This window comes from Rhinoderma darwinii, chromosome 3 (genome assembly GCF_050947455.1).
Source record: "Rhinoderma darwinii isolate aRhiDar2 chromosome 3, aRhiDar2.hap1, whole genome shotgun sequence".
Taxonomy (NCBI): domain Eukaryota; kingdom Metazoa; phylum Chordata; class Amphibia; order Anura; family Rhinodermatidae; genus Rhinoderma; species Rhinoderma darwinii.
In genome coordinates this window covers 58315038-58336091 of record NC_134689.1, presented here as the reverse complement: position 1 = coordinate 58336091, position 21054 = coordinate 58315038, and the positions used below count along the sequence as shown (strand labels likewise).

Sequence of the window (21054 nt, the reverse complement as noted above, 5' to 3'; positions counted from 1 at the left end):
TGTGGGAATCGTGTATAACGAAAAAATTGCATCTATGAATTGTTGTGGGAAACCAAATTTATTAAGAGCAGCTTTTAAGAATGTCCAATCCATGCGATCAAAGGCTTTTTCTGCATCTGTGCCAAGCAGCATCAGAGGTATCTTATGTTGTTTTGCAAATAATATAGCATGAATGGTTCTTGTAGTATTAAACTTTCCCTCTCTCCCTGGTACAAAATTCCACCTGCTCTACTCCTACCAATTTGGAGAGAAAATAATGAATTCGTGTTGATAGAATTTTTGCCCACCATTTTAAATCTGTATTTAATAGGGAAAGAGGCCTGTAATTGCTACACCTTTCCAGATCCATCCTCTCCTTAAGAATTATCGTGATGTTGGCTGCCAGTGTTTGGGCAGGGAAAAGTGAACCTTTCAAAATGTCATTGCAGATGGAAAGAAAGTGTGGCAACAAGGTTTGTTTCAATTTTTTATAATAAATGATAGGGAGCCCGTCATGTATAAGGCTTCTTTCATACTAGTGTTAGTATACGTTTACCTCTCTTCCGTCAGAGGAAGAGAGGATCAAAACATTAAACGGAAAACAATGGTTCCGTTAGAATTACCATTGATTTCAATGGTAATTATTTTGTTTCAGTTGCTTTCCGTTTGATAGGTTTTCGTTTTATTTTTTGACAGAAGCAAAAGTGTAGTCTCCAGAACTTTTATTTCCCTGAAAAAAAACTGGGACAAACGGAAATCGATGGTAAACAGAACCGTTGCTTTCCGCTTAATGTTTTGATCCTCTCTTCCTCTAACGGAAGAGAAATATAATCGTATACTAACGCTTGTGTGAAAGAAGCCTTATATAGTTAGGAGTTTCAAATTATAGTTATGTATATACTATCACCATTGTGTGGGAAATTTGTCACTCATTCTGCATACTCTATCATTTAGTGACCTACCTAAAAACGTACACATTTGTAAGTGTTGATACATTTTGGAGTATTATTATATACATGTGTAAATCCTAAATCCTACTCTTCTTTTTTGTACTATAATATTTTGGATATACAGTTAGGTCCAGAATTATTTGGACAGTGACACAAACTTCATGATTTGAGCTCTGCATGCCACCCCATTGGATTTGAAATGAAACAACTGAGATGCAACTGAAGTGTAGACTTTCAGGTTTAATTCAAGGGGTTGAACAAAAATATCCTGTGAAACGTTTAGTAACTGCAACCATTTTTCTACACAGCCTCCTCATTTCAGGTGCTCAAAAGTAATTGGACAAATTAACATTACCATAAATAAAATGTTTTTTGTTTTTTTAATACTTTGTAGAGAATCCTTTGCAGGCAATGACTGCTTGAAGTCTGGTACCCATGGACATCATCAAATGCTGGATTTCCTCCTTTGTGATGCATTGCCAGGCCTTTACTGCAGATGTCTTCAGCTGTTGCTTGTTTGTGGGTCTTTCTGCCTGTGTTTTGTCTTATGCAAGTGAAATGCATGCTCAATCCAGTTGAGATCATGCTGATTGACTTGGCCATTGCAGAATATTCCATTTCTTTGCCTTAAAAAAAACTCCTGGGTTGCATTCACAGTATGTTTTGGGTCATTGTCCATCTATACTGTGAAGCGACGTCCAATCAACCTTGCTGCATTTGGTTGAATCTGAGCAGAAAGTATATCCCTGAACACTAAAGAATTCAACCGGCTGCTTCTGTCTTCAGTCACATCATCAATAAACACTAGTGACCCAGTGCCTTTGACAGCAGTGTATGCCCATGCCATCCCACTGCCTCCACCATGTTTTACAGAGGATGTGGTGTGCTTTGGATCATGAGCCGTTCCAAGCCTTCTCGATACATTCTTCCACCCATCATTCTGGTCCAGGTTGATCTTAGTTTCATCTATCCAAGGAATGTTGTTCCAGAACTGGGGCTGCCTTCTTTAGATGTTATTTGGCAAAGTTTAATCTGGTCTTTTTATTTTTGAGACTGATTAATGGTTTGCACCTTGTGGTGAACCCTCTGTATTTTCTCTCATGAAGTCTTCTCTTTATGATAGACTTAGATACTGGTACACCTACTTCCAGGAGAATGTTCTTAACCTGGATAGATGTTGTGAAGGGGTTTTTCTTCACCATGGAAAGGATTCTGCGATCATCCAACACTGTTGTCTTCTTTGGACGTCTATGCCTTTTGGAGTTCACAAGATCACCAGTGCGCTCATTTTTTTTTTTCAAGAATGTACCAAACTGTTGATTTGGCCACTCCTAACATTTGTGCTATCTCTCTGATGGTTTTCATTTTTTTCAACCTAACGATGGTTTGTTTCACTTGCATTGTGAGCTCCTTTGACCTCATGTTGTGGCTTTAAAGCAACAGCTTCCAAATGCAAATGCCACACCTGGAATCAACTCCAGACCTTTTAACCGCTTAATTTATGATGGATTAATGAGGGAATAGCCCATGCAGCCCATTAAATAGCTTTAGAGATAATTGTCCAATTACCTTTGGTCCCTTGAAAAAGAGGCAGCTACATATTAAGGCACTGTAATTCCTGAACCCTTCCTCAAATTAGGATGTGAATACCCTCAAATTAAATTTGCACTTTAAGCCCATATTGATTATATAAATGTATATTTAGTATGTTTTGGTAAACAGCTAAAATGCCAAAACTTGTGTCCCTGTCCAAATAATTCTGGACCTAACTGTTAATCTATTTTTGTATTTGTGTCCGTATATACTACTCCCAGGCATTGTATCCATACATATCAAACCTGCTGTGTCCCCCATTGTCCTACTACTCTGTTGATTTTAATTGTCTGTGTACAGCTGTTCTAGCTTTTAATGGATTATTAATAAAGATATTGATATTCTCATTTTGTGGGCGCAGTGTATGGTGCCATTATATTTAGGAGTGTAGTGTGTGGTACCATGAGTAATTTATCTTCGTTTATAGGTGTGGAAATGTTTGAAAAGTGAGAAGCTGAAGACAACTAAGTGGCTAACTGCAGAAATGGGCTGTGGCTGGGAGAAGTCGTCATAGAAATCTGGACCGGATGGAAAAGAAAAGAGAAAAAGAACGGCTAGAATCTGAGAAGTCGTCACCTGTGAGTCACTTAATGTAAATGTTTATTCTTCCTCTAATCAGTACTGTAGTCACTGTATGATCTGCAGTGAGATGATGGGTGGTGTGATTTTTTAGTGAAACAGCAACTCCCAGCATATCCTTACCATTGTTCGGGCCATGCTGGGAGCTGTAGTTTTACGCCGCACAAACCTATATGGCAGGGGTTAAACTGAATTTGCAAATGGTCACTGTACTGAGCTGTATTTATGCTGATACTATATAGGGATGCACCATGCATCGAAATTTCAATACCATTTTGTTGCTGTGCGGGGGGAAAACTGTCCAATACAGACAATTTATGTATTTTGATACTAATCTGTGAGGCTGCACAGCATAGTATTGAAATAAATGAAGAGAACATGGCGCATTTGCGCAGTGTAAAGCACCCTTTCTCACATTCTCAGATTATCATTAGTGGCAGTAGAGAAAGGAAGGAGGAGCATTCCTCCCTTCTACTGTGACACCCCGCTCATCATTAGTGCCAGCCACGCCACAGTAGGAGGGAGAAATGCTCCTCCTTCCTTTCTCTACTGCCACCAATGATAATCTGAGAATGTGAGAAAGGGGCAGGGAGGGGACTGTCATGAGCAGCACAGGTTTCCTGATGACATGCTTGGGTCTCTCGCACTGCAGTGTAGTGACAGATTGGACTCAGGCACAAGCTTGAAATAAAGGAAGCCATCATTGGGGAACATTGGGGTTAATGTGACCCACATTAACCCCAATGTTGCCATTATCTGAGGGAAATGAAGAAGTCACTTATTATTTATGTGAGGCACATGATATGAATTTAATACCTCCATATGACTCACATTAATAGTAATTCACCCCATCATGTAGCTCACACAATATCCCAATGTTGCCCATTGCAGCTGTGAGTGAGGTACTTGATGGGATCACTTACTATAATGATTATAATGGGCACCATTGGGTTAATGTGTGAGGGAAATTATGTGGTTAATTCACATGACTGTGTTCGGTGCGTGAGATACAGACCGTATGTCGCCCGCTTTTCCTGGATCCAACATAGTTCAGAATGCCAGGCTCCTAGCATCATTGTCATCCATGATGCTGAGTCACTGCCTCCCCATGGGAATACTGTCCTGTAGTGTAATCATGTTTTCAGTACGGCGTTCTGAAGTATGTTGGATCCAGAAAAAGTGGTTGACATCCGGTCTGTATCTCATGCACAGAACATGATCCCATGAAGTACTTCACTCACAGTTGTAATGGGCAACATTGGGTTAATGTGAGGTACATGATGGGGTTAATTACTATTAATGTGTGGCACATGGAGGTTCAAAAATTATAACACTGTGTGCCTCACATCATAAAATGGAAGGACTTTATATTTTTATTTTTTATTTTTCTTATTGTTGGAAAAGTATCGAGTATCGCAATTGATATCGAAATCCAAATTCTGGTATCGTGACAACCTTAATATTATATATATATATATATATATATATATATATATATATATACACAGTGAAGGAAATAAGTATTTGATCCCTTGCTGATTTTGTATGTTTGCCCACTGTCAAAGACATGAACAGTCTAGAATTTTTAGGCTGGGTTAATTTTACCAGTGAGAGATAGATTATATAAAAAGAAAAAAAAGAAAATCACATTGTCAAAATTATATATATTTATTTGCATTGTGCACAGAGAAATAAGTATTTGATCCCCTACCAACCATTAAGAGTTCAGCCTCTTCCAGACCAGTTACACGCTCCAAATCAACTTGGTGCCTGCATTAAAGACAGCTGTCTTACATGGTCACCTGTATAAAAGACTCCTGTCCACAGACTCAATGAATCAGTCTGACTCTAACCTCTACAACATGGGCAAGACCAAAGAGCTTTCTAAGGATGTCAGGGACAAGATAATAGACCTGCACAAGGCTGGAATGGGCAACAAAACCATAAGTAAGACGCTGGGTGAGAAGGAGACAACTGTTGGTGCAATAGTAAGAAAATGGAAGACATACAAAATGACTGTCAATCGACATCGATCTGGGGCTCCATGCACAATCTCACCTCGTGGGGTATCCTTGATCCTGAGGAAGGTGAGAGCTCAGCCGAAAACTACACGGGGGGAACTTGTTAATGATCTCAAGGCAGCTGGGACCACAGTCACCAAGAAAACCATTGGTAACACATTACGCCGTAATGGATTAAAATCCTGCAGTGCCCGCAAGGTCCCCCTGCTCAAGAAGGCACATGTACAGGCCCGTCTGAAGTTTGCAAATGAACATCTGGATGATTCTGAGAGTGATTGGGAGAAGGTGCTGTGGTCAGATGAGACTAAAATTGAGCTCTTTGGCATTAAATCAACTCGCCGTGTTTGGTGGAAGAGAAATGCTGCCTATGACCCAAAGAACACCATCCCCACTGTCAAGCATGGAGGTGGAAACATTATGTTTTGGGGGTGTTTCTCTGCTAAGGGCACAGGACTACTTCACCGCATCAATGGGAGAATGGATGGAGCCATGTACCATCAAATCCTGAGTGACAACCTCCTTCCCTCCACCAGGACATTAAAAATGGCTCGTGGCTGGGTCTTCCAGCACGACAATGACCCGAAACATACAGCCAAGGCAACAAAGGAGTGGCTCAAAAAGAAGCACATTAATGTCATGGAGTGGCCTAGGCAGTCTCCAGACCTTAATCCCATCGAAAACTTATGGAGGGAACTGAAGATCCGAGTTGCCAAGCGACAGCCTCGAAATCTTAATGATTCACAGATGATCTGCAAAGAGGAGTGGGCCAAAATTCCATCTAACATGTGTGCAAACCTCATCATCAACTACAGAAAACGTGTGACTGCTTTGCTTGCCCACAAGGGTTTTGGCACCAAGTATTAAGTCTTGTTTGCCAAAGGGATCAAATACTTATTTCTCTGTGCACAATGCAAATAAATATATATAATTTTGACAATGTGATTTTCTGTTTTTTTTTTTAATATAATCTATCTCTCACTGGTAAAATTAACCTAGCCTAAAAATTCTAGACTGTTCATGTCTTTGACAGTGGGCAAACTTACAAAATCAGCAAGGGATCAAATACTTATTTCCTTCACTGTATATATGTATATGTGTGTGCGTGTTTGTGTACTGAGCTTTGCTCTGGTGCTGTATATATGTACTGAGTTTTGTTCTGGTACTATATATATGTACTCATTGTAACTTCCACGGCCGTGAACCCTCGTTCCAACTTACCCTTCGACGGCCGCGGCCATGGACTTGTGAGTGCTGGCCGACATCTCCCTTCTAGGTGACGCCAACACTCACTTCCGCTCTGCTGTGTCCCATAGGCCAGCACGCGCACATGTAAAAATCACCAGTTAGCCCATGATCCCCCTGGACTATAAAAAGGGCTCTGCCCTTTCACTCCTTGCCTGCGTGTTGTTGTGTATACCCATGTTAGTCTTAGCAAATGGTCCCCTAGTGTTCTCCTGTTCCCATGCCCTGCTACCTGTATCCTGTGTCACGTGCTGTGTTTGCTCCTGAGCCTTAGAGTGTTGGAGTCGTGTTGTGCTATTTGTCACCCCTGCTGTCTCTCACCATGTCTGGTGTCATCTGCCATGCCTGATATCATCCACCACGTGTGGCGTCATCTGCTTTTAAGTTCGTCTGTGCCTAAGCTTCCGCTAGTGTCTGTAATATAAAAGGTACTCTTGTACTAGGACTGTTTGACCAGCTGCTACTCCGCTGCGGTGGTACGGCCTAGTGGATCCACATACCCACGGATCATGACACTGATCTTTGTTCTGGTACTGTAAATATGAACTCATCTTGGTTCTGGTGATGTAAAGCTGTACTGACCTTGGTTCTGATGTTGTATATATGTACTGAGCCTTGTTCTGATGCTGTATTTATGTACTGAGCTTTGTTCTGGTGCTGTATATATGTACTGAGCTATGTTCTGGTGCTGTATACATGTGCTGAGCTTAGTTTTGGTACTATATTTATGTACTGAGCATGGTTCTGGTGCTGTATTTATGTACTGAGCTTGGTTCTTGTACTGTATATAAGTATGAGCTTGGCTCTGAAGCTGTAATTATATAGGATATATTTATAATAACAAAATTGCAGGGCAGGTGGAATTGTTTTCAATTCATTGTATATTTAATGGGAACCTGTCAGGTAGTTTTAACTCGTTGAACCACTACCATGTAGTAATACATGACCTGACAATATTTCCAAACATTCCCCTGTATGATTTCTTTCAGAGGTAGCAAAATCTATAAAAGCAACTTTTAAAATGGCGCACACTGTATGCTAATTGCTCATTGAAGGGTCATTGGGCGGTGCCGCTATCCTGAAGCGTCACATAGTCCTGCCTCAAACCACCTTTCCATGCTTGATTGAAATCCCCCTGGCTGTTCTACATAACTACCAGTCTCCTCCAACTTTCTTGAATGCGCCATTGCATGGGCACGCACTGTGCAGCGAGGTGTTTTTTGCCCAACTTCATTGCTGCACTGCGCATGCCAGGGAAGTATAAGTCAATGGCGCATCCGAATGAGTTTGAGGAGGATGCTAGTGATGCAGAACAGCCTGGGGGGGGGGGGGGGGCACCCTTTCAATTTTCACCTCAGGCAGCAGAAAAGCTAAAATCGGCCCTGCTGTGAACACTCCCCTAACCGGATTTATAAAACATTTTTTATAAACACTGTTGACAAAACTCTTCTTTGAGCCTGTTATTAGCAGGAGAAAACAAGATCTGCCCTTTATATACACTTTAGTTGAGTAATACAGCAGGTTTCCAGCCTCCATCCTTTCCAGATACCTTCAAACTAACCATTCCTTCTCATGGCCGCAGCTGGAACACAGCTGTCCAATGGAATCATATACGGAAATTCCACAGCATTTACAGTGGCAGCAAAGTGGATGAGAATTATAAACGCAGCATAAACGTTAAATGACCTGCAGTGCGGAATTTAAATCCACAGCCTGTCAATTTGTGCTGCATTTTTATTGATTTTCTGTTGCAGATTTTCCCAATTGAATTCAAAGGGGATGCAAAACCCGCAACAGAAAGCCAATTGTTTTGACTTTTGTGGCAGAATCGCAGCGAATCTGCCGCAAAAATCGCAACTCAGGAAAAAAAAATCCTACTTACCCAGAACTCTCTCCTTGTTGCTGCACGCTGGCCTCCTGGGATGATGTTTCATCCCATGTGACCACTGCAGCCAATCACAGACTGCAGCGTTACATGGCTTGCAACGTCATCTTAGGAGGCCGGACACGCAGAAAAAGGGAGATGGTAAGTAAGACCGTTTTGGGATTTTTTTTCCAGCCCTGCTTTCCGCAACGGGTTCCAGGTCGAATACACTGCACAGTTTTTACGCAGCATATGCGACCCGTGGGAACCCGGCCTGAGGTGTCCCTAATGGTCAGTGGAAGGCCAGGCTCACACTTGGTGGTTCTATCTTTTTTGTACCACAATTTATTTGATTCGTATTTTTGTTTTGATATAATTGTTAAATATGATACATTTTCAAGAATTTTACCTTTGTAATCCCCAAAACACCTATATTTGGACTTGAAGAGGTAGAGCCATTGCCTGTTCCAAGCAATCCAGCAATAACACAACAAACTCCTTCAATAAATATTCCTCTGAGAAAAAAAAAAAAGATATGAATTAGACTATAATGTCAAAACATTACTTCTGAAGCATTGTTCTAGTGATAGAATCAAAGTAATTAGATATACAATATGTACTAATAAGAAAACACACTGATCAGCCGGGTCTTGCATATTCCCAACATTCAAATGCAGTGCCTTGCAAAAACAAATAAGAAAAAAACTGAAACAGTTCTACAAATAAAAAAAACTAAAGAAAAAAACTCATTATTGTTTTGTAGCAGTTGTATTAGTTTCCATGCTTTGCAACTTGCAAATTTTCTTAGGCTACATTCAAACAACAGTGAAAAAAATGGCCATTAAAAACAGACTGTCAGTTTTTCATGGCCATTTTGCGTCAGTGTCTCTAAATTTTCATCCATTTCCAATCAGCCTGTCTGTTTTTAATGGCCGTTTGTCATCCGTTTGCAGTCCGTTTTTCATGACCATTAAAAAAAAGGATGGGTTTCATTTGTCAGGTTTTTTTTGTCCCAACCCCCTGAAAACACCACAGTGCCTCTGTAAATAGTGCCAGTGACCTCTGTCGATAATGCCCACATAGTACCACAGTGCCAACTGTAGATAGTGATACAGTAACCACATATATAGTGCCAGTGCCCACATAGTGCCACAGTGGCCGCATAGTACCACAGTGCCCACATATATAGTGCTAGTGCCAACATAGTGCCACAGTGCCCATTGTAGATAGTGCCACAGTGCCCACAAAGTGCCACAGTGCCCATTATAGATAGTGCCACAGAGCCCACATATTGCCACTGTGCCCATGTAGATAGCGCAACAGTGTCCCCTGTAGATAATGCCACAGTGCCCATGTAAATAGCGCCACAATGTCCCCTGTAGATAGTGCCACAGTGCCCATGTAGATATAGCCACAGTGTCCCCTGTAGATAGTGCCACACACCCGCAAATAGCACCGCCCTGTAGATAGCACCCCCTTGTAGATAGCACCCCCCTGTAGTTAGCAACCCCCCTTGTAGATACCACCCCCTCCCCTGTAGATAGCGCCACTATAGCTCGCTGTAGGAGCGGAATTCCTCTGGCCGGGGATTCCTCATAGACAGAGCCCCTGACGTCTCTGTCCATATATGGACAGTGATGTCAGGAGAGTGGAATCCCCAACCAGAGCGGGCCAGGGATTCCACTCATATTCAGAGCCCCTGACGTCTCTGTCCATATATGGACAGTGACGTCAGGAGAGCGGAATCCCCTGCCAGAGTGGGCCAGGGATTCCATTCCAGGAGTAATCCCTTGACGTCACTGTCCATATATGGATAGTGATGCCGGGGTGCTTCTCCAGGAGCGGAATCCCCTGCCAGAGCGGGCTCTGGCCGCCGGGGATTCTGCTCTTGTGGCGCTAATTACGGTGAATGGGGGGGTTGCTATCTTCAGGCAGGGGGATGCTATCTACATAGAGGTGTGCTATCTACAAGACAGGAGTCCCCGGCCAGAGATCTTGTGATGCTCTGGCCGGGGATTCCATTGTTGAAAGCCTTGACTTCACTGTCCTTATATGGATAGCTATGTCAAGGGCTTCCCCGGGCTTAGCGCTCAAAGTAGCGATGTGTGCGGGGAGTCGTTGGCCAGAATCATTTTTTACCGGCCGTTACAAGGATTGTTTCCTGAAAAACGGCCAGTATAAACTGATCCATTGACTGTGAAAACAGCCAAAAATAGGACAAGTCCTATTTTTTGACAGCCGATTTTCACGGGCCATTAAAAAACGGCCATGTGAATACACCCATAGAACTTCATAGTTCTGAAAATGGCCATGTGACGGCCGTTAAAAAAACGACAGTCACATGGCCTTTTTTCACTGTCGTGTGAATTCATGATGTTCATGAAGCCTTAATCTATGTACACCTTTGAACTTCAATTTTTTTTTTTAATGAAACAATGTTTGAGGTGATTTTAACCCCTTAACGACATCCAATGCACAGTTACGTTGCTGCGGAAAGTGACTTCCTGCAACTCAACGTAACTGTACCTTGTGGTGTTAGTGTGGGCTCAGAAGCTGAGCCCGCACCATCACCAGCGGGTGTCAGCTGCATAATACAACTGATACCCTGCTGCGAGGCCAGGGCCTCCGATCCAGCCGATTAACCCCTTAGATGCAGCGCTCAAAAGTGAGCATGCATCTATGGGGTTTACTAGCAGATCGGCACCACACAATGCGATCGCGGGGTTGCGATGGCTACTTTGGCCGACCGGAGGCCTAACAATGGCCTCATGTCTGCCAAGTACAGAAGCCTGTTAGGCCCCGCCCAAACAGCAGTTTACGTCCACATATATGGCATCGCCATACCAGGAATAACCCGCTTTATGAGGTATTTGTCTTCACTGCCACAACATATTGGAAAATTGCAATTTTCACTTTGCACCATCCGCTGCGCATTAATTTCTAATGAAACAACACATGTGGAGTCAAAAATTATGATTACACCCCTTAAGGGTGTAGTTTTCAAAATGGAGGTCACTTCTTGGGGGTTGTTTTACTTTTTGACCACGGAGCCCTTCAATTGTGGGCAAAAGCTGTGAAAATCACCAAAATAGGCCTACAATCCGCATGTTGCTCTTCACTTCTGAGCCCCGACCAGGCAAATGTCCAGGCAAATGATAAATGCCTTGAGGGATGTAGTTTCTTCACTTCTTGGTGGCTTCCACTGTACTCTGGTACCTCAGTGGTTATGCAAATGCAACGTGGCGTCCAAAAACCAAACAAGCAAAATATGCATGCCAAATAGCGCTCCTGCTTATCTTAGCCCTGCCGTGTATCAAAACAGCAGTTTATGACTACATGTGGGGTATTGGCGTAATCGGGAGAAACTGCTTTACAAATGTTGGGGTGCGTTTTCTCCTTTATCCCTTGTAAAATGAAAAAATGCAACAGTTTAGTGGAAAAAATGTTTATTTATTTTCACGGCCTAATTCCAATAAATTTTGCAAAAGACCTGGGGCCTCTAAATGCTCACTATACCACCAGATAGATTCCTTAAGGGGTGTAGATTTCTAATTGGGGAGTTTCTACTGTTTTGGCCCCACGGGGGCTCTGCAAATGCATCATGACACCACAAAACCATTCCAGCTAAATTTGAGCTCCAAAAGCCAAATGGTGCTCCTTCCCTTCTGAGTCCTGCTGTGTGTTCAAACAGCAGTTTATGACCACATATGGAATATTGCTGTAATCGGGATAAATAGCTCTTCAAATGTAGGGGTGCTTTTTTTCCTTTAGTCCTTGTAAAAAAAAAAAATTTCCATGTTTTATCAGAAAAAATAAAATTTTCAATTTCTCTGCACAATTCTACTAAATTCAGCAAAAAAACTTGTGGAGTTAAAATGAATGCTCACTATACTGCTCAATAAATTTCCTTCAGGGGTGTAGTTTCCCAAATGGGGTCACTTTTGGAGGGTTTCCACTGTTTTGGTCCCGTAGAGGCTTTGCAAATTCGACATGTCGCCGAAAACCATTCCAGCAAAATTTGAGCTCCAAAAACCAAATAGTGCTCCTTCCTTTGTAAGCTCTTCTGTGTGTCCAACTAGCAGTTTATTACCACATAAGGGGTGCCGTGAAGCATATTGTCGTGCTCAGAAGAGTTGTCTATTAAAATGTTAGGGTGCTTCTTCCCCTTTGAGTTAAAATCTGAGTTATAACTAGATTTAATTAGAAAAATACTTAGATTTTCATTTTCACAGCCTAATTCCACTAAATTCAGCAACAAACCTGTGTGGTCAAAATGCTCACTATACCCCTTCATAAATTCCTTTAGGGTTGAAGTCTCCAAAATTGGGTTACTTTTGGGGGTTTTCCATAGTTTTGGTCCCACAGGGGCTTTGCAAATGCGACATGGCACCCGAAAGCCATTCCAGCAAAACTTTAGCTCCAAAAGCCAAATGGTGCTCCTTCTGTTCTGAGCTTTGCAGTGTGTCCAAACAGCAGTTTATCACCATAAAGAGGGTATTGACGTAATCGAGAGAAATTACTTTTAAAATGTTGGGGTGCTTTTTCTCCTTTATTCCTTGTAAAAATGTAAAATGCATAAGTTTTTTTGGAAAAAATTTAGATTTTAATTTTTACCGCCTAATTACACTAAATTCTTCGAAAACCTGTAGGGTTAAAATGCTCACTATACCCCTCGATAAATTCCTTGAAGGGTGTAGTTTGCCAAATGGTGTCTTTTTGGGGGGCGTTTCCACTGTTTTCGCACCAAAAGACCTCTTCAAACCTGACATGGTGCCTAAAATATTTTCTAATAAAAAGGAGGCCCCAAAATCCTCTGTTTCAGTCTATTACCACACTAGAGCCACATGTGGGATATTTGTAAAAACTGCAGAATCTGGGCAATAAATATTGAGTTGCATTTATCTGGTAAAACCTTCTGTATTACAGAAAAAAATGTATTACAATGTATTTTCTGCAAAAAAAAGATAAAATTTTTACATTTCACCTCTACATTGATACATTCCTGTGAAAAACCTAAAGGGTTAATAAACTTTCTAAATGGTGTTTTGAATACTTTGAGGGGTGCCGTTGTTAAAATGGGGTGATTTATGGGGGTTTGTAATGTATGGACCCCTCAAATCCACTTCACAACTGAACTGGCCCCTAAAAAAAGGCTTTTTCTTAAAAATGTGAGAAATTGCTGCTAAAGTTCTAAGCCTTGTAACATCCTAGAAAAATAAAAGGATGTTCAAAAAAAACTATGCAAACATAAAGTAGACATATTAACTAGTAACTATTTTGTGTGGTATTACTATCTTTTTTACAAGCAGATACATTTAAATTTAGAAAAATGTGAATTTTTTTTTAACAAATAAATACTACTTTTAATTGACCAAGCTTTTCCACTAACATAAAGTACTATATGTCACAAGAAAACAATCTCGGAATCGCATGGATAGGTAAAAGCATTCCAAAGTTATTACCACATAAAGTGACAGGTCCGATTTGAAAAAAATCGTCTGTGTCCCCAAGGCCAAAACAGGCTGTGTCCTGAAGGGGTTAACAGTTATTTACTTTGTTTATTATTCCCCCTATGGGACTTGAACCAGCGATTGTTGGATCGCTTGTATGATATAGTTTAATACTAATATATAGAGATGAGCGAACCGGGACAACCGAACCCGGTTTCGGTCCGAACTTCCGGAAAAGTTCGGTTTGCAGCGAATCCGAACTTCACCGGGTTCGGCCGAACCCGTTTTGACTAAACCCGGCTACATTTTGGCGCCTGCCACATGTTACATCTAAAATGGAGAATTTCACAAGATCACCTGACATCAGGCTACCCCATAATGCCTTGCAAACGGCTCTCCCAGCCAATCGGGAGGCAGCATAGGGGCGGGCTCAAGCCTGCAATAAAAGTCTATGCACGGAGCTCAGCGGCCATTTTACAGACAGGAGCTGTAGGGATAGCATCTCTGTGCAGTAAGGGAAAGCTTTAGGAATCTAAAAGGCAGGAATCCAGCAATCGGAGGGGCTCATCCACTACTCACTACTCAGCCAGTGTGTGAATACGCTTTTATAAGGGGCTCATCCCCGTTGCATCCAACTTGCAATACAGGCAGGCTTTGTAGTACTACAACGCCCAGCATTCCCTGAGTCAGTGCACAGTGGCTGATAGAAATTCTCATTCATTGCCATTTGGCAAGCCAGTGTCAGTGTGTGAATACGCTTTTAGAAGGGGCTCATCCCCGGCCGTTAACATAACAAACAAATAACAATACAACTTGCAATACAGGCAGCCTTTGTAGTAGACGTAGTAGTACTTCAAGGCCCAGCATTCCCTGAGTGCATTGCGGCGTGGCTGATAGAAATTCTCATTCATTGCCATTTGCCAAGCCAGTGTCAGTGTGTGAATACGCTTTTAGAAGGGGCTCATCCCCGGCCGTTAACATAACAAACAACAATACAACTTGCAATACAGGCAGCCTTTGTAGTAGTAGTAGTAGTAGTAGTACTACTACAAGGCCCAGCATTCCCTGAGTGCACTGCGGCGTGGCTGATAGAAATTCTCATTCATTGCCATTTGCCAAGCCAGTGTCAGTGTGTGAATACGCTTTTAGAAGGGGCTCATCCCCGGCCGTTAACATAACAAACAAATAACAATACAACTTGCAATACAGGCAGCCTTTGTAGTAGACGTAGTACTACAACGCCCAGCATTCCCTGAGTGCACCGCGGCGTGGCTGATAGAAATTCTCATTCATTGCCATTTGCCAAGCCAGTGTCAGTGTGTGAATACGCTTTTAGAAGGGGCTTATCCCTGGCCGTTAACATAACAAACAAATAAAAATACAACTTGCAATACTTATAGCTAGTTCCCCAATGAGGCATCTTATATTAATTTGTAGTACTTATATCATAGCATTTGGTTTTTAATTTTTTACTTAGTGCATTTTTCATTATGATATGTGTATCCATTTGTATATTTAATATATTTCATCAGATTTTGCAATTGCCGCATTTACATTATTGAGCATCCGAATGGATCTCTTGAGGGTTTATATATATAGATTATCTCTTCCTCCATTGAGAAAAGGGTGTATGTATATGATTACTCATATTTCATTACTATTTTTACCATCAATTTTTCAGATACTATAATAGTTGTCTCCTTTACGGCATCTCGAACCTCCCGTTCGAGTTGTTTGACATCAAGTTTCTCAAGGTTGTACACGCTGAGAAATACAAAATATACATGTATTCACAGGTTCATTCGTTTACACTGGTCCTTTTCGTTTATTCCATCCTATTTATTAACCCCTTGAGTACCCAGCTCATTTTGGCCTTGAGGACCAGACCAATTTTTTCAAATCTGACATGTATCACTTTATGTGGTAATAACTCCGGAATGCTTTTACCTATCCAATTGATTCTGAGATTGTTTTCTCGTGACATATTGTACTTTAGTTTAGTGCAAAAATTTGGTCGATAAATTCATTGCTTATTTGTGAAAAACACCAACATTTAGCGAAAATATGAAGAAATTATGATTTTTCCCATTTTAAATGAATCTGCTTGTAAAACAGATGGTAATACCACACAAAATAGTTACCAATTAACATCTGCCATATGTCTACTTTATGTTTGCATCGTTTTTTGAACATCCTTTTATTTTTCTATGACCTCACAAGGCTTAGAACTTTAGCAGCAATTTCTCATATTTTTAAGAAAATTTCAAAAAGCGATTTTTTCAGGGACGAGTTCAGTTCTGAAGTGGTTTTGAGTGCCCTATATATTAGAAACCCCAAAAAACACCCCATTTTGAAAACTGCACCCCTCAAAGTATCCAAAACAGCATTCAGAAAGTGTTTCAACTCTTTAGGCGTTTTACAGGAATTGAGGGAAAGTAGAGCTGAAATTTTCAAATTTCATTTTTTTTTACAAAATTCATATGTAATACATTTTCTTCTGTACCACAGAAGGTTTTACCTGAGAAACGCAACTCAATATTTATTGCCCAGATTCTGCAGTTTTTAGAAATATCCCACATGTGGCCCTAGTGTGATAATGGACTGAAACACAGGCCTCAGAAGCTAAGGAGCACCTCTTGGATTTTGGGGCCTCCTTTTTTCAGAATATATTTTAGGCACCATGTCAGGTTTGAAGAGGTCTTGTGGTGCCAAAACAGTGGAAACCCCCAAAAGTGACCCCCATTTTTTAAACTACACCCCTCAGGGAATTTATCTAGGGGTATAGTTAGCATTTTGACCCCACAGGTATTTTGCTATATTTTCTGGAGTTAGTCTGTGAAAATGAAAATCTACTTTTTTTCTGGAAAAACGTAAAAATTTCTAATTTTTGCAAGAAATAAAGGAGAGAAAGCACCCCAACATTTGTAAAGCAATTTCTCGCGATTACGGAAATACCCCATATGTGGTAATAAACTGCTGTTTGGACCCACAGCAGGGCTCAGAAGGGAAGGAGCGCCATTTGGATTTTGGAGCTCTGATTTTACTGGAATGGTTTTCAGTGCCGTGTCACGTTTGCAACGCCCTGGAGGGACCTAAACAGTGGAATCCTCCCAAAAGTGACCCCATTTTGGAAACTATACCCCTCAAGGAATTTTTCTAGTGGTATAGTTATCATTTTGACCCCACAGGTTTTTTGCTGAATTTATTGGAATTAGTCTGTGAAGATGAAAAGAGACTTTTTTGGGGAAAAAACACAGAATTTTCTAATTTTTATAAGGAATAAAGGAGAAAAAGCACCTCAACATTTGTAAAGCAATTTCTCCTGATTACGGAAATACCCCATTATGTGGTAATAAACTGCTGTTTGGACCCATGGCAGGGCTCAGAAGGGACGGAGCACCATTTGGATTTTGCAGCTCCGATTTTGCTGAATTGGTTTCTGGGGGCCATGTCGCATTTGCAGAGTCCCTGAAGTACCAGTACAGTAGAAATTCCCCAGATGTGATCCCAATTTAGAGACTATACCCCTGAAAGAATTAAATTAGAGGTGTAGTGAGCATTTTGAGCCCTCAGGTGTTTTATAGATTTTATTAGAATTGGTCCGTGAAAATGAAAACATTTTTTTTTTCCAATAACCTGTAGCTTTAGCTCAGAATTTTTCATTTCCACAAGGAATACAGGAGAAAAGACACCCCAAAATGTGTTACACAATTTCTCCTGATTACGGAAATACCCCATATGTGGTTGTAAACGGCTATTTGGACATACGGCAAGAGTCTAAATGGAAAAAGTGCAATTTCGTTTTTGGAGTGGAGATTTTACAAAATTTGTTTTTGACGCCATGTTGCATTGCGCTGAGGTACGAGTACAGTGAAAACTCCCGAGAAGTGACCCCATTTAGGAAACTACACCCCTCAAGGAATTCATCTAGAAGTGTAGTGAGCATTTTGACCCCCAAAGGTTTTGAAGAAATTAGTGCACAGTGGATGTTGCAGATTGAAAATTGACATTTTCCACATATATGCTATTTCAGTGCCCAATGCATTGGGCCCAGCTTGTACCACTGGAGACATACGCCCCATAAATTGTTAAGCGGTTCTCCAGAGTACGGTAATACCCCATATGTGGTCATAAACTGCTGTTTGGGCACACTGCCAGGCCCAGAAGGAGCGCCATTTGGCTTTTGGAGCGCAGATTTTGCTTGGTAGTAGTTTTGTTTAGTGTTTTACTGGTGTTTCAGTTTATAATGTGGGGGCATATGTAATCTGTGCGGAGTACATACATTTTTTGCGTGACACACTGTCGTTTTTATTGGTACCATGTTTGGCTACGCGCGACTTTTTGATCACTTTTTATTCCATTTTTTTGGAAACAACGTGACCAAAAAAGGAAATTCTGCCATTGTTTTTTATGGTATTTTTTTTACGGTGTTCACCGTGCGGGATAAATAATATGATATTTTTTTAGGTCAGGCCGATACGTACGCGGCGATACCTATTATGTCTAGTTTTTGTCTTTTTTTTCATTTTTTTTTCTAATTATAAAGGGCTTGATCAGGGAAACAAGGCGATTATTGTTTTTATTACGTAAAACTTGTATTTATTTATTTATTTATCTAAAACTTTTTTTTTAACTTTTTTTTCACTTTTTATTTTACACATACTAGGGGACTGGAAGATCTGATCTTCTGATCCCCTGCACAATACACTGCACTACTTCTGTATGTACTGATGTAGTGCAGTGTATTGTAACTGTCACTTTACAACTGACAGTTGAGCCTATTACGTCCTGCCTTGGGCAGGACCTAATAGGCTCCCGTACCTGGCAACCAAGAAGCCGTTGCTAGGCTTCCTGGTTGCCATTGCAACCATCAGAACCCCGCGATTTTTCGCGGGGGGGGGCAATGGGGTGCAGAGGGAGCCCCCTCCCTCTGTATCAATCACTTAAATGCCGCTGTCGCTATTGACAGCGGCATTTAAGGGGTTAAACGACAGCGATCGGAGAGGACAGTGATCGCTGTAGTTGCAGTGGGATGTCGGCTGTATATTACAGCCGACATCCGATGAAGATGGAGCGAGCACAGCTCCTGTGCCCGCTTCATCCTCAGGGCGTTACTATATGCCAATTTTCGGGAAGGGGTTAATAAAAAGTGTTTTTTTTTTACACCGCTTTCTCTGATCTCCTCACGTATCTCACAGAAGTGATGAGATCAGAGAAAGTGACAGGAGCTTTCTCCTGTAGACGAAGTCACAGACGGCTGTGATTGGTCAGTCTTCAGAGACTGACCAATCACAGCAATCGCCGGCATTGGGGACTGCTAATTGGTCCCCAGGCCGGTAGCAGAGACGGTTAGCTGTCAATGACAGCTGCCGCCGCTGTTCTGTCACTATGTGATTTCACATAGTGACAGTTTATTCCTGCGCCGTAATAGTACGTCGAAGGTACGCTGGAATAAGCGGCCAGCGACGTACTATTACGTCAAAGGTACGCAAGGGGTTAAAGAATTAGATGTCTATTTTTATAAACATCGTTGTGTTTGTAAATAACACGCTTACGCTATATAGCAAACAGTATGTACTTTTTTTCTGCAGGTCCCGTTTCCTATTTTTCTGGAATTCCTTGATAGCATTTTTATGTTACTATGTTCATATTTGTTATGTTTAGTATCTTTTCAACTAATGATGTCATTTATTGTGTTACTATTGGTTTTGCACATGTTTATTTATATATATATTTTTTGTTTTTTGTCTGTTTAAATCTTTTGTATCGATGACGTCACTGATGCACTTTGACCTTGATCACATTGGCGTTTTTTTTTGGCCGCATGGTGTATTTAAGGAGTGTTGTTTCAATTGAAATTTATATGGCCTGAGGAAGATGCCGTTACGGCATTGAAACGCGTAGCCTATTGAATAAAGATCATATCATCATATCACCAATGCAAGCATCATTCTTGAGTAGCAGCGCCGTTTATATCCCGTTTTTTCCTCTTTAATCATTTCTATACGGAGACCCATTGGTGTGACCGTCTGGGATTTCGGCTGCAGCACTTATTATTATCCTACGTGACTGATCTTACTTCTTGTGGTAAGCCTCCACCTGTCATCGCTTGACTGTTATTTTGGGCTTACTTACGCTATGTGGCGCCGTGAGTTTTTTCTTGTATTATTTATTTATTTAATTAACTTGCAATACAGGCAACCTTTGTAGTAGACGTAGTACTACAAGGCCCAGCATTCCCTGAGTGCACTGCGGCGTGGCTGATAGAAATTCTCATCCATTGCCATTTGCCAAGCCAGTGTCAGTGTGTGAATACGCTTTTAGAAGGGGCTCATCCTCGCCCGTTAACATAACAAACAAATAACAATACAACTTGCAATACAGGCAGCCTTTGTAGTAGTACTACAACGCCCAACATTCCCTGAGTGCACAGTGGCTGATAGAAATTCTCATTTATTGCCATTTGCCAAGCCAGTGTCAGTGTGTGAATACGCTTTTAGAAGGGGCTCATCCCCGGCCGTTAACATAACAAACAAATAACAATACAACTTGCAATACAGGCAGCCTTTGTAGTAGTAGTAGTAGTAGTAGTAGTAATAGTAGTAGTACTACAAGGCCCAGCATTCCCTGAGTGTACTGCGGCGTGGCTGATAGAAATTCTCATCCATTGCCATTTGCCAAGCCAGTGTCAGTGTGTGAATACGCTTTTAGAAGGGGCTCATCCTCGCCCGTTAACATAACAAACAAATAACAATACAACTTGCAATACAGGCAGCCTTTGTAGTAGTACTACAACGCCCAACATTCCCTGAGTGCACAGTGGCTGATAGAAATTCTCATTTATTGCCATTTGCCAAGCCAGTGTCAGTGTGTGAATACGCTTTTAGAAGGGGCTCATCCTCGCCCGTTAACATAACAAACAAATAACAATACAACTTGCAATACAGGCAGCCTTTGTAGTAGACGTAGTACTACAACGCCCAACATTCCCTGAGTGCACAGTGGCTGATAGAAATTCTCATTTATTGCCATTTGCCAAGCCAGTGTCAGTGTGTGAATACGCTTTTAGAAGGGGCTCATCCCCGGCCGTTAAAATAACAAACAAATAACAATACAACTTGCAATACAGGCAGCCTTTGTAGTAGTAGTAGTAGTAGTAGTAGTAGTAGTAGTAGTAGTACTACAAGGCCCAGCATTCCCTGAGTGCACTGCGGCGTGGCTGATAGAAATTCTCATTCATTGCCATTTGCCAAGCCAGTGTCAGTGTGTGAATACGCTTTTAGAAGGGACTCATCCCCGGCCGATAACATAACAAACAAATAACAATCCAACTTGCAATACAGGCAGCCTTTGTAGTAGTAGTAGTACTACAAGGC

The 21054-nt window shown here is 41.4% G+C and overlaps 1 protein-coding gene across 1 annotated transcript in view; it reads right to left on the bottom strand.

Moving 5' to 3' along the window:
- The window catches only part of SLC23A1 (solute carrier family 23 member 1), a 514793-nt gene that overhangs the window by 104447 nt on the left and 389292 nt on the right, over positions 1-21054 (bottom strand). The window contains exon 11 of the mRNA XM_075859964.1: positions 8638-8743. Within this exon, the coding sequence (XP_075716079.1) occupies positions 8638-8743 (106 nt within the window). The remainder of the gene's footprint in view (positions 1-8637; positions 8744-21054) is intronic.